The sequence below is a fragment of the Peromyscus leucopus genome, chromosome 5, assembly GCF_004664715.2.
Source record: "Peromyscus leucopus breed LL Stock chromosome 5, UCI_PerLeu_2.1, whole genome shotgun sequence".
Lineage (NCBI taxonomy): Eukaryota > Metazoa > Chordata > Mammalia > Rodentia > Cricetidae > Peromyscus > Peromyscus leucopus.
This window is the reverse complement of record NC_051067.1, coordinates 124,361,691-124,376,286: the sequence shown is the minus strand read 5'-3', so window position 1 is coordinate 124,376,286 and position 14,596 is coordinate 124,361,691. Positions and strand designations below refer to the sequence as shown.

The following is a 14,596-nucleotide window of genomic DNA, read 5'->3' as shown; positions in this document are numbered from 1 at the left end:
AGAATACCAGAAAGGGGCTAAGGAAGGGGCAGCAAAGAGATGGCGGGGGGCGGGGGCCTGAGTGCAGGCCTGAGGTGACCCTGACGCCATCAGCAGAAGAGATCAACTGAGGTCGGGTGGTGGTGGTGGTGGTGGCGGCGGCAGTGGCGGCGCACGCCTTTAATCCCAGCACTCGGGAGGCAGAGGCAGGCGGATCTCTGTCAGTTCGAGGCCAGCCTGGTCTACAGAATGAGTTCCAGGAAAGGCTCCAAAGCTACACAGAGAAATCCTGTCTCGAAAAACAAAACAAAACAAAAAAACGAGAGAAAGAAAGAGAGAGGGAGGGAGAGAGAGAGAGAGAGAGAGAGAGAGAGAGAGAGAGAGAGAGAGATCAACTGGCCACCTAAGTACCTGTGGTACCCCACCCCCGTGCCCCTGACCCCCATCAACATCTTTCTGTATGTAAACTGCTTTCTAGATCATCAACTGCAGACATCACCCCAATATCAGGATAATGAGCAAAAGCAGGTCAATGTGCCACCCACAAACACCAACCATCCCTCTCCAGCGAAAACAAAGGACAGATACTTCCCAGCCAATCACAGCCCTGTTCCCCACAGTTCTCTCTCTAGAAAGCTGCCTCTCTTTCAGACAGCACCAGTATGGAGTGAACCCCAAAGGGTTAGGGCCTCCCCCTACACCTGACCCCAAAGCCCCAGCCCTTCAGTGGCTCCTTACAATACATCCTCACTCCAGGAATGAGCCCAAATCTTCACCTATGGTGATGTCTGCAGGGGGTCGGGGGCTCTGAGCTTTTCTATGGAGGGACCTTGGTGGCTATGGAAGGGTTGGTCATCTGTCAGAGACAGTCAGTGAAGAGGAAGGCCTGGGGCAGGTCAGCAAACCCGCCCCAGGGTAGGACATGGAGCAGCACTGTAGACTAGGCCTACCAGCTTCTGACTCATAGATGCCAAGAACCCATCCCAGGCCTGGTCCTGAGGGACGACCGCAGCTCCCCTACCTCACTCTGCCTCAGGGTAGCCATGTCCCCAGGGTACCAGCTGCACCTGGGACCCAGGAGACGGACGTCCTTTCTAGAGACTCAAGCCCACCACCTCCTGGGACCAGGGCTGGAGATGGCCCTGTGGGGAGTTGGCTACATTCCCTGGTACTGGGGGACCCAGTTTCCACTGAGTGCTAATAGTCCTGATGAGCCCTTCCAGGGGCTGGAAACTGAGGCAGGCAGGCAGGCAATTTCCTGAAGCCATGGAACACCTGGCTCACAGCCCTAGGTTCCTAGGTTGAACCTACACTCCATGACACTCTGGGCCACGGCTTCATCTCCAAACCTCTGTCTTGTTCCTCCACAGCAGACTGAGATACCTCCTAGGCTTCCAGGCACAGATGTACCAGAAAATAAAGAATGGAGTGAGAAATTCAAAGTTGGTCCTGATAGGTCCTGGGTCACCTACCTGTCTCTTCCTCCCCTCCCCGTCTCCTAGGTTCTGTTCCCCGACTTGCTGCTCACTCCCCAGGGCTCACACATCTCTTCTCTTTGCTCCATCAGCTAGTAGGACAGGATGCTGCTTCTGCAAGCTACCTCATGGTTGGGTGGGTATTGCTGAAGCCAACTCCAGTCCAATCAACCCCTGCCTGTGGCTTCTCCGCTGCACTTTCTCAGAGACACATAGTCAAGCCCAGGGCCCTGGACATGGTGTAGTTCCTCGGGTCCTTCACAGAGATGATCAGGCAGGAGCCCTGACTGGTGTGATCCAGCAAGTGGGCCACAAAGCGCTCCCCGAGGTGTCGCAGGTTCTTTCTGCGGGCTAGGAGGCCCACCAGCCCCGCTCCCAACATCCTGATTCTCCATCCAAAGTTACTTCCACCGATGGCTTTCTCCAAGTCACAGACACCACCCTGTCTCCTGTGTCCTCTGCTCCACCCACATCATGCAAGGGATCCACATGGGCTCCAGAGCGACTAACTGCGGAACAGTCCTGGGTCCGTCTGTACATCCATCCTCAGAGCCAGCTGGTCTTGTGTCACAGCCTCTAATGACAAGAACCGCAAACCCTGAGCAGTGACCCTGAGTCTGTCACCGTAAGCACTTGCTGGGCACCCACTGTGTGCCTGGCATGGTGCTGGGAGCTCTGGGAGAAAGAAGCCAACCCACTGTGTGCCTGGCAGTCTACCTCCCTCCCAACCAGCACTCACAGATGCAATCTACAGAAAACCCTAGAAGCCAATAATAAAACAACTAATACGGTTCAAAAACAGGCAAGAGCTAAACAGACAGCGCAGACAGACAGACACCCAGGCAGTAGCATGCACTGTGTGTGAAGAGACGCCAACATCCAGCACTGCAGGAAGTATAAACAAGATTGTAGCAAGACACCGTGGGCCTGGGTGGCTGCAGTCTGAAGGGCAGTAATGACGGGTGTGGGTGAGCCTGGGGTGAGGCTGCAGGGGACTGAAGCCCTCGCACACCGCTGGCAGGAATGGGAGAGAGAGCGGCAGCTGTGCAGCTAGTCAGCTGGCTCCTCAAAAGGTAAGAGCCAGTCACCCCACAGGACCCCGACAGCCCACTTCTGGCACCCCCGAGAGAACTGAAACTACACATACACATAGAATCACAACAGCACCACCCACTCCCGTCAGGGGAGACCAATGCCAAGACCCAGAAGAGGACGGGCCATGTGTTCACCAAACAATGGAGTACTACTCAGACAGAAAAAGGAATGAAGTACCAATACCGAGGATTGAGAACGTCACTCTCAGTGAAAGGGCCAGTCACACAGGGGCACACAGGTGTGTTCCCACGTGTCTGAAATGGTAAATCTGGGGACAGGAAGCAGGCCAATGGTGAGCAGGCATGAAGGAGGGTACAGAGATGGTTGGAGCTAGAAAGTGTTCCAGACAGGCTGGACCTGACCATAGGTAGTACAGACCTGTGATCCCAGAACTGGGGAGGCTGAGGCAGGACTGTCTAAATTTGAGGCCAGCCTGAGCTACGGTAAGACCCTGCTCAGTTGTTAGAATGCTGGCCTTGGAAGAGCAAGGGCCAGGGTTCAATCCCCAGAATCCACATAGAAAAGCCAGGCATGGCAGCACCCAATGGTAATGCTCACGTGGGCGGTAGAGACAGGCAGATCTCTAGAGTTCACTGGCCATCCAGCCTAGCCTAGCCAGCAAGGCCCAGGCCAGGGAGAGACCCTGTCACATATAAAACAAGGACGGCACCTAAGGAGGAACACGTGGGGTGACTTTGACTGCCACATACATGCACCCTCATGCACATGCAGAGACAAAAAAGAAGAAAAAGGACTAGTGATGAGAACCCAACCGTGAATACACTAAAAAACAAAAAGAAAACAACAACAAAAAACACTACAACGTGCACGGGAAGAGAATGAATTTTTATGTGAATTCTATCTCAATAAAGTTCTCATCAAAAATGTTGTCAAAATACCATTTTCTCCCTCTCGGGGCGCAAACCCGACCTGCACCAGCGTCTGAGCATGCCCGTGGGGGCTGTGACGCCTGATGTGTTGGTTTCCGTTCTGTTACTGCGGTAATACACTGACCAAGAGCAGCTTTGGGGAGGAGAGGGTTCATTCGGTTTACACTTCCTTGTCACATCTATCACCAAGGGAGGTCAGGGCAGAAGCCATGGAGGAACACTTTACCGGCTTGTTCTACATGGCTCCTCAGCCTGCCTTCTTCCAACACCCAGGACCACCTGCTCAGGGATGGCACGGTCCCAGTGGGTTAGGTTAATCAAGAAGTTGCCCCACAGACTTGCCCAGAGGACAACCTGATTGACATTCCCTCTTGTCAGGTGATTCTAGTTAGAGGTGACAAAAAGCTAACCATCATGATTACCCCAGAGGCAACTCCAAGAAGAGCTCCTGTAAGCGCTCCCCCAGCCTTCCTCTGTGTTGGAAACCCTTCCTGGGGAAGCTGGCCATGCTCCTCCTGAAATGAGCACTTCCTCTTCCCGGGGGCAACAAGCAGGAGACAGGCGCTTCCTGAGAGGCGACAGTCCTTGGAATCTCAGCACAGCAGTAGTAGAGGACTCCACTGCCTGACCTTGCACATGGTACAGGCAGCCTGTCCAGAATCCCCCCACCCCACGGGCAAGGCCGTGTCCCTGGCCCAGCCGTCCTCATTTCCATGCTTCTGGAGCACCTGCTGCTCATTTGCAAAATGGGGTGGGGGGTTCCCTGCCTTCCCTGCCTGGAGACTAAGCAGCCAAGGTCTGGGATGTTGCTGATGCAACCCAAGTCAGGAACATTCAGGTCCATGTTGCCAAGCTGGGGACCAGGTGCAGGCTCAAGAAAGATGCTGGGTACCCAATGCTGTGGAGCGGGAGTGGGGTGCCTGGTGGAGGCAGCAGATGCAAGGGGTGGCAAAATCGGCCTCTGTCACACAGCCTCAATCCCTACTTTCAGATTTACTCTCCTGGAGGTGCCTTCTGGCTCTGGCCATGTACCTGTTCTTGTCCTCACTGTGCAAGATGAGACCCAGCAGTCAAGGTTCTGGCCTTTGTGGCGAGCACAGTGTTCCTCTTTGGGGTTCTATGAACACCTAGAAGGGGGGCACACAGCACTGTAAGTCTGCAGAGCCTGTATGCTTCTGCCAGAGAGTGAGTGGTTTTGTCAAGGGGCTTACCATTTGCTGGGCAAAGCCCCACCAGAGATCAGCCTGCCGCTGCTGAGGCCACAGCCCCAGCTCCTCACCACTCTGATCCCGTATCTATGACAGACGGGGGTGGCTGACACATGATCCTCCATCAGGAAACCAGGGCAGGATGGAGATAGTGTAGAAACCAGTTGGGTTCTGCTGTCCCCCAACTACATGACCACAGTAAGTCACACACACCCCACTTTTCTAATCTCTCCGAAGGGATTGTTGGCTATGCATTCTGGCTTACAGTTTTGGGGGCTCTGGGCTGTGGCTGTCTACTCTACCCCACTTTGGGTGTGATAATGCACATGGTCACAGGTCTATGAGAGGGAGGTCACAGCTGTGGCAGCAAGAGAGGGGGCTGCTTGCTCACAGTTCAGGCAGAGAGGGAGAGAGGAAGGCTCACCTTCATCTGCCTTTTCCTTTTGATTCAGTATGAGATGATGGTTTCCATGTTCAGAGCATCTTCCCTCCATCATTAGCCCCCCCTGGAAATGTTCTCACAGATAAACCAGTGCCCTAGGCGGTTCCTAGTTCCATCAAGTCTACAATCAAAATTAGCCACCATAGCCACAGAGAAGGCCACCTGAAGACAGTGGCAGAGACTAAACCATAGCCACTGTGCTTAGAAATGTATAGTCTACTCTGCTTCTATTAAAGGAAGCCCCTCAGCTGCTTCCTGAAACACTGACCCAGGGTCAGCCCTCTCTGCTACAACCATCCTGGGGTCTATCTGCTTTTCTCCAACCCCCCAGCCTGGGATGCCACTCCCTAAGAGTCTCATTTCCACAGCCCTGAAATAAGACCATGGCACCACCAGAGACGAGGCACTCCAGGGTTCTGATGCAAGTTGGAGTGTTCTGGACCAACTGTGCTTCCCTGGAGGCAGGAATCAGCCTCTCCTGGGGAAATCATGGAGTATCCAAGGGACCAGTTACCCTTTTACCTGCATTTCTGGGTGAGCCCAGTTAGTGGTGTTCCACAAAGCACTTCACACAGACTTCGTACTCAGCTGAGGTATGGGTACACCAGGACCACACATAGTGATTCTAGTATGCAGCAGAGCTGGGAGGCACCCGGCCAAACTGTGGTTCTCAGAGCATTCCCTGGGTTGGCACCAGCCTCACCTGAGCTCTGCAAGATGTCTTCTACATTCCTGAGTGATATCCCAGCCCAGAAATTCAAGAAGGCTGACAATCGGTGTCCAGGCACTTCTTCCAGGTAGTGCTATCACATGCGCAGGCCTAGACTCAGGGAGGCAGCCCATGCTTCACTGGCTGGCAGGAAGCACCAGGTCTTGCTTCTCAGGACATTGTTTGCATCTTAGAGTCCCTCCCAGGTTCAGGTGATGACCTGTGACATTTCTGGGAAGTGGAGAGATAGCACCTGCTGAGCAGGACGAGGTCAATGCCCCACCACAGAGACTAGGAGGTAGAGGAAGGAGCAGAGGATTCTCATGAAGCTAGGAACCTGGGGTGGACTTCCAAACACAGCCAGAGCCTCCCTGCCCTGGGAGGTCTCTGCTGCTCCTTCAGGATGCACATGGAATTCTGATTTGTGGGACTTCCCTCCAGCAACCCTAAAGTCTGGGAGGACAGACCCCAAGTTATATTACATATGTCTGCATCTGTATCCAGACGGCTTGCTTTTCCAGAAGATCATGTCACCCTATTTCTTTTTTTTTTTTTTTTTTTTTTTTTTTTTTTTTTTTTTTTTTTTTTTCCGAGACAGGGTTTCTCTGTGTAGCTTTGCGCCTTTCCTGGAGCTCACTTGGTAGCCCAGGTTGGCCTCGAACTCACAGAGATCCGCCTGCCTCTGCCTCCCGAGTGCTGGGATTAAAGGCGTGCGCCACCAACGCCCGGCAGTCACCCTATTTCTTGTTTCTGACTTTCTTTTATCTCGTCCCCTCTGCTCCTGCAAACCACACCCTGCTCACAGCCAGGCCCAGCCAACAACTGCAGCCAATTACAAGGCAGGCCCTGTTGCTCCCTGAACACAGGAAGACCTCTGTGAGAGCCTCTTGATGACCTGGATGCTTCCAGCTGAGGAGGGTAGAGAGGTGGTTCTCACGCAGGCAGGGAGGCCACGTACCTCCTCTTTCCAGCACTCTACAAGGAACGTGCTTGCTCAGCGGAGGTTCAGAACCACCTCCAGACATGAATGCATCTCACTGTTAGACCGTTATCACCATTATTTGTTCACCCAGTACCACTGACTTGTCTCAAATGCTGTTTGACCAAATGCTAGTAATAAAATATTGTAACAGGGATATGGTAGACAGGGGCCAAATGTGAGGCTCACCCAGACACACAGCTTATGGAGATGTTTCCATCTGGATACTCCAGCTGTCCAGGAGAAATGGACACCAGGAACAAGGGTGAAACTAAACATTACCGTAATTTTCAAGTTTACTGAGCAACTACTACATGCTGGCAATATTTAGTCCCTGGCCACATGGCAGTGACCACCAGCAATCCCCCTTCCTGCAAGAGGGGAACACTTCAGGCCATCATATCCTACAGGCCCTTCTGCAGTGACAATAACAGTCCCTCTCTGTGCTGTTCACCACAGGAGCCACCGCTCCACAAACCAGAGAGCATCTGAGATGTGGCTGGTGCACCAAGGAGCTGACTCCTTACACTGTATTGCATTCAATTAGATTTAAATGCAAATGGATGCACATGGCTAGAGGCCAAGGCCAGTGGGGTGGGGAGGACTGGTCTAGGTGATTAATCCATTAAGGCCGATCTAAAGAGAAAGCACAAGACTCTCTCTCATCGGCCGCCACAGACAGAACCATTCTCCCATCCGCCTTTGGCTGTGCACTGGCCACATTCCATGAACCCAGCACACAACCTAAGATGTTAGTAAGCCTTGGATTGTACTTAGGGCAGCCAGTCTTCACCCACTAGACAGCACTAGAAGGTGAGTAGGGTGTATTGTACGTAGTACAGGGTGAGTGAGACAGCCCAGCAGCTCGACTGGTCATGTTTCTTGAAGCATAAACAGTGGGCAGAGTGGTAGACACACCGACTAGGTACACAGTATACGGGAGAGTTCGGGGCCAAGGGTTTACTCTTGAACCCACTGGGTTTGGCCCCAGAATCTAGTCACCTGCTTGGCATTTGAGTCCAGAGCAATCCGGAGCGGGGGAGCTCTCCGAGGTGCTGAAGGTCCTCAGGGCCATCTCCTTAGGAGCCACCCAGCTCAATTTGAAACCCAGGACAGAGACGGCTCACTGGGTAAACATGCTTGCCGACAAGCCTGATGGTTTGTGTTCCTTCTGTTGGACCCACATAGTGAAAGGAGAGAACCGGTCCCTGCAAGTTGTCCTCTGACCTCTACATACTCAGCTTGGCACAAACAAATAGATAAATGCTTTTTAAAAATAAAAAAGGACTCCAGGGCTGGAGATGTAGCTCAGCTGGTAGAGTGTGTGCATAGCACACGAGAAGCCCTGGGTTTGATCCCCAACAACACATAAAGTGTGTGTGGTGACCTGCACCTGTAATCCCAGCACTCAGGAGGTCAAGGCTAGATGATAAGAAATTAAAGGGTCAGGAAAGGTGCAAAGCTACACAGAGAAACCCTGTCTCGAAAAACCAAAAATAAAATAAAATAAATAAAGAAATAAAGAAATAAATAAAGAAAGAAAGAAAGAAAGAAAGAAAAAAAGAAAAAAAGAAATTAAATGGTCATCTCAAGTACACAGAGAATTCAAGGCCAGCTTGGGCCACATGAGACCCTGTCTCAACAACGACAAAACACAGGGCCAGTGAGAGAGCTCAGTGGATAAAGGTACTTTCTGTGTGAGCCTGACAACCTGAGTTCAATCTCCAGAGTCCACGTAAAGGTGGAAGGAGGCTGTCCTCTGACCTCTACACACACGACATGGCATGTACACACCCACACTTGCCCACACTTCATACATACACAATAATGATAAATTAAAAACTTGTTAAGCATTTTTTTAAAAAAAAGATCTCCACCTGGGAGTTGAATAAGAAGGATTTCTGCAAGGTCCAGGCCAGCTTAGGCTACAGAGTGAATATCAGGCCAGTCTGGGCTACACAGTAAGTCCCTGTCTCAAAAGAAATAACATACAACAACTATGCCAGAAAGACTGGAATCCTCTACAGTGGCATGTCCTCCACGGCCAGCGTGGAGGGGCTACTATGGAGAGTATCTGCAAGCACGTCCACTCGTTACATTGAGAATTGTGGAGACCTAGGGTGCTGAGGAAGACGTGCCCCCACCCAGGACACCAGCACAATCTCTTCTGGAGCCATCCTCTCTCTAGCCCAGGTCCTCATAGAGGACAGGACAGAGCCCCCTTACCTCAGGTCACCCAGGAGTCCATACTAGGTGCTCCCAGACACCACTCTCAAGGGAACTGATGACCCTCCAGGGCTCACATCAGGTCCCCAGTGCCAGCAGTTGAGGCTGTGGTGGGGGAGGGAACACTTCCCACCAACCCTTCTTTCTCAGCTATAATTGGAACAAAGAACCAGTCATTTGCTCCTTTCTCCTTCCACCTGATGGAGCCTGTCAACATCCCCCTCCCTCAGTGGTGAAAAGAGACTGAGGAAATGTCTTCATCTTCCAAGACAGAGTATGCGCTTCCTTTCAGAACCAAGCTTCTCCGGGCAGAATATCTGTGAGGATGGGCTGATGGGTTGGCTGTACCCCCTTAACCCAGGCACCTGGATTTTTTCAATCAAAGCTTTCCTCACAGTCAAGCATGGAAGGCAGTTTAAGCAGCCGATCGCGGTAGCACAGACCTGGAATCCTCAGCACCCAGGAGACTGAGGTAGGAGGGTCACGAGTTCAAGGCCAGCCTAAACAACTTAGCAAGACCCTATCCAAAATAAAATTGGAAAAAAAAAAGTTAAAAAGAGGGTTGGGGATATAGCTCAGTGGCAGAGTGTCTACCCAGCACAGCAAGGTTCAAACCCTGGTACTGACTGAAAGAAAAACTCAGTTTGTTATCATCTGATAACAGTTTCTCTTCACAGGGGGCAGCAATGCCAGAGGCTTGGGCTTAAAATGGAAATGGCTGCACCACCTTTGCATCAGAACCCCACATTTCCAGGGTGGCAGGGACTCCCGGCGGCCCTCGGCTATGGCGGAGCAAACAAAGCCAGGAGATACATGTGGCTGCTTCGGGGGACAGGGTGGAAGATCCGAGGGTGGCAGGTGTATTGTGCGCGTGTGTGTGCGCAGGCGCCTGGGTGGATCTGAGTTCTTACTGTGGGTGTGTGTGATGTGTGTGGGCTGTGGAATCTGGGCCGGTGAACGGGACCTGCTCGTATGGGGAGTGGGGAGGCCGGGGCGTACGATGACTCATCTCTCAGAGTGTGGGAGGGTTTATGGGGGGGGGGTTGACTTTTTGGTCCAAGGCATCCAGAGGAAGCCTTGTTTATCTTCAGAAAGTAAGGAGGTCCTAGGGTCTCAATGTGACGACGGCGATGGCTGCTGGAGCATCAGCCTGAACCTAGAGGTACTGTCCCCGGCATGGGAACGTGGATGTGGAAGAGACAACAGGCAGTTTGCAAAGGGAGTTTATAAGAAGGCAACGCAAACGAAAGCTAACTTAGAATCCCAGCTCTTCTCAAGGCTCCTGGCTCGAAGTCTCTGCTGCCCAGTGTGTGACATGGGAAGTGTAAGAGACACAGTAAGTATCTCCCATCACCTCTTCACCTGTACGGTCCTCTCGGTCCTGTCTGTCTGATGGTTCTCCTAGGAGCTGTTAACAGTGATGTTCTCTGCACGTGAACTGTAAGGATGAAAAGAATGCCCACTTTGTTCCTGGCAGAGCCTGGGACTCCACCCTCAGCTCATCCTCGCCCACTCCACGGTATTATCCTCTTGCAAAGACAAAGGGACAGAAGCTCAGAGAGGTTAAGCAACTTGCCCAAAGTCACAAAGCAGATCCCTGGCAAGGCCAGCTGGTCAATGCCCCAAAAGCTTGTACTCCTGCTGCCCCCACCCCATCCCTGGGGCCTCATATGGACTTCAAGAGTCACTCACTGGGCTCACATCAGGAGCGATGCCTGACTGTGCCTGGGGGAGGGCAAGCTGGAGGAGGACTTGGCAGAAACGTCCCTAGTCAAAACGGATTCCGTACCAATTGCAGCTGAATGCAGAATACATTTTCTGTTCATGACAACCACCGCTTCTCCAAGTCAGCCTTGGACGCTGAGCAAAAGTTGTGGAGTTCTGTTGCTGTCTGCCCCAATCTCTGTACAAAACCAAAGGTGTGCTGAGGCTGGGGGACTACTCACTCAAGAGAACCAGTCATTCTTAACTGAGGACTGGGTGCCCACCAGGTAAGGGGACGTGGTACCCAGGCCCTGACCTGCTCTCGCAGTTGACCACACCCCACCCAGGGTTCACAGAATGATTTCTCCAGTGTCTGAGTTCTTAAAGGTTACCCCTCCCTAACAAGAAGCTGGTCACGTTCAGAAAAAAAAAAATGGATCTGGACACCTGTACTTGAACATCCAGAGCAAGAAGGGCCAGCTTAGTTTCCGTCATGCTATGTTAACATCCAAGAGTTGGAGAACCAGCCCCGAGACCAGACCCACATGCTTACCTCTCTGCCATGCACTCCAGGGAAAGTGGTAAGAACTGAAATTCCCTTGAGAGGTTCAGGGTAAAAGGAGCACCCCTGAGCAATGTCAAGTAGTGAGGAGGAGCAAGGGGTCATGACCCCAGACATGGGGGGCTCTGCCACAAGGCTAGGCTCTGAACCTCTGCTCACACACAACCCTGGTTCAATTGACTACACTTCAAAGCAAGTACTTCAGGGAAGTACTACAGGAGGCCAAAGGCTTGGAAAGTAGAGGGCTAAGATCCTCAGGAAGTCATCTAAGGGATGATCTCAGCACACCAGGCCCTGAGTCCCTGGCTGACCCAGTGCCTGCTCCCAACTCCCCATGGAGAATTGCTACCATCCTCTTAAGTGAACACTCTGGAAAGACCGTGTCTGCTTTGCTGCTTCTGAGTTCCCAGAGCGTACAGCATCTGGCCATAGTAAGTGTTCAATAAACATTTGTTGACGGTGAGGTAAGAATTCTTTAGGCCAATGGAGATAGATATCTGGGGTGTGGGCAGGCCTGGATGTAGAGCCCCACCCTCAAGTGTTCTGGGATTTTCCTCTTCTGATGGGTCCAGTCACCTCAGAGTACCATGATAGCTGTTCCAGAGCAGACACCTCTAAAAGGCAGTTTGGCTGAACAGTCTATCCAGAGCCCTGAGTGATGTCTGCCCTGGGCCACAACTGCCTGCTAAGGATCCCTGCTGGGAACACCAGACTGCTTGACCACCCACCTTTGCCACCCACACCTGCTGCAAGGACCTAACCAAGACTGAGTGTGAGTACACATGTATACACACACACACACACACATACAAATACACGCACGCGCGCCTGGAACCTCAGAAGGGCCTCAATGCCCCAGGGTCAGGGAAACTCTCCAGCCTTATCCACGAAAACAACAGTACAGAAAAGGCCGCCTGGGACCAGGGCTGGGCAAGGCACAGACAGGCAGAAGCATTATATAATTAACTGCCCAGACTCCGCCTCCTCTTCGGGTAATAACGAACCCTGCCTTTCAGTTGCATAAGCCAAAATAATAATTACTTTCCAGCCCTGATCACTCCTAGATGTGGCCCGGAGCAGGTGCTGGCTTCAGGCAGGAGCTGGCTTCAGGCACAGAGAACACAGAGAGGCTCCATCAAGCTCTCTATTCCCGGCAGAAGCCCAAGTCACTGCTGCAACTCACTCCCTTCCCAGGCATCCATGCCCGAAAAATCCGAAGCCGCCCAGGCCCAGAGGGAGGCAAGAGAACAGCCTCTTGGGATGAGCGCCTGGCGGGGGAGGGGGCCTCCAGGCAGAGTCCGCTTTGGGGTCTGACTTCCTATAACTATTCCCGAGGTCTCAGCACGGCTGAGGAGTGGGCACGGGAGTGTCCAGGGAAGGTAGAGGCTGCCGAGCCAGCTAGGACTTCTGAACAGAAACCGTCACACTGGCAATTCCCTGGCTTCCGGCACCGGCTCTGCCCGGACTGTGGTGGCATCTTACACCGGAGGCGCAGAGCGATTCCCTAAACTAAAGGGGAAAATGATTCAGCCACTGAACGGCCAGATTCCTGGGCTCCCGCTAAACAGATGGGCCTCCTTCCTCCCTCCCTCCCTTCAGCAGCCTGCTTCGACAGCCTGTGTCCAACCACCTAGAAGTTTATTGCCTTGCTGTTTGATTTGGTCGGCATCCCCCGCCTCTGGCGCTCCCAGCGCTCCCTCTCCATTGGCTTGGGTTGCTTTAGGACTGAGGGAGGCCCTGGGCACCGCAGGAAAACAAGAAGCTAACCGGGGCCTGACTCTGAGGACACCAGGCAGGCACCACCAATGGAGAGGAAGGGTCTATCTTCAGGCCCCTCCTGCTTTGGCTGGTCCCAGAGGTGGCAGAGGGCCCGGCCTGGCCTTCCGGCAGGTGCAGATCTCCGGCCTGCTCCTCAGGATATGCCGAGACTTTGGCTCAGCTGCTGCAGCAGGGCCCTACTGCTGGAGAGCCCCCAGCCCTTGGGTTGGCACGGGCCACTATCCCCATCAAGCGTGGGGCAACCTGTGGCCAGGGGCCCCGCTGAGGCCTCCTGGGAACCTAGGAGATGCCCCAGGAGCCCATAGCCCAATTGGAAGGCGAGGCTCAACTTCCCAGGAGATAAACAGAAGGAGAAAGAGGGGGACAGTCCTCATTCCCCCCCCCCCGCCCCCGCTGCCCGCACCTACCTCCATCCGAGTAGGTCTCCGTGCCGTAGCCATCCTGCAGTCCGTTGCTCCAGGTCCCTTCGTATTTGGCCCCGTTGCCCGTGCACTCCCGCACACCGTAGCGCCCCTTAAATCCGTGCGTCCACTCGCCCTTGTACACCCACTTCCCCTTGCTCTCCAGGCCGATGCCGTGGCGCTTGCCCTGCGCCCAGGTGCCTTGGTACGTGTTGCCGCTGGGCCAGGTGTAGACGCCCAGCACCTCAAAGCCGTGGCTCCACGAGCCGGTGTATTCGCCCTGGCCCTTCGGGCCGGTGCAGACGCCATGGCCGTGCGCCTTGCCGTCCTCCCAGCCTCCGCAGTAGGACCCTCCATCGTCAAAATTAAACCTACCCCCACTGGACATGCATGTAACGCGGTTTGCGAATCCCGCAAGCGGTGAAAGAAAAAAAAAAAAAAAAAAAAACCAAAACAAGGCGATCAACAAACCGGAGTCTTGGTTGGCTGGCTGGCTTTTTGTTGCGATGCTCTTTTCGGGGGAGGAGGGGGGGGAGGACGGAGCACGCCCGCGACCCCGCGCGCGGACCGGCGGCGGCGTCTAGGTCCGCCCGCGGCGATTGTTCATTTTCGAGCTGCGCCGGAGCCTGACCAGCGTCTCGCGCTCCCGCTGGAGACAGGACCGGGAGGAGGCGGGGGAGGGGCGGCGCAGGGCGGGGGAGCGGCTGGTGCCCGCGGCTCCACCTCGCCGCCAGGGCCCCTCGCCGCGCGCCCCGGGAGCGGGAGGGCGCGGGGCGCGGCTCAGGCCCGGGCGGCGGGGCCCGCGGGCGGCGGCGCGCGCGGCTGCACCGATCCCGGCCGGGCCGGGCGGCGGCACTGCGGCGGCGGCGTGCGCTCCGGGCCCCGGCAGGCGCGCCGCCGCCTAGAGAAGGGGCGCTGGCGGCCGCGCGCGCGCACGCGGGGACCCCGGGGCGCCCTGCCCCTCCCCCGGCTCGGGGTCCGGCCGGCGCGCCCCAGCCTCCCCTGGCAGGGGCTGGGATTTAAAGGGACAGGAACTGCGTAACGGGAAGGAACCGGGCACCGCGAGCGCACGCCGCGGCCGGGAGCCGGGACGAGTCGCGGGCGCCGCAGGCAGTGGAGGGCCGCGCGGTCCCCACCCCGTTAGCCG

The 14,596-nt window shown here is 54.5% G+C and overlaps 1 protein-coding gene across 1 annotated transcript in view; it reads right to left on the bottom strand.

Moving 5' to 3' along the window:
• Positions 1-14,190, bottom strand: part of Jph3 (junctophilin 3) — a 65,692-nt gene extending 51,502 nt beyond the window's left edge. The window contains exon 1 of the mRNA XM_028880818.2: positions 13,456-14,190. Within this exon, the coding sequence (XP_028736651.1) occupies positions 13,456-13,837 (382 nt within the window). The 5' untranslated portion in view covers positions 13,838-14,190. The remainder of the gene's footprint in view (positions 1-13,455) is intronic.
• Positions 14,191-14,596: the final 406 nt, after the last annotated feature.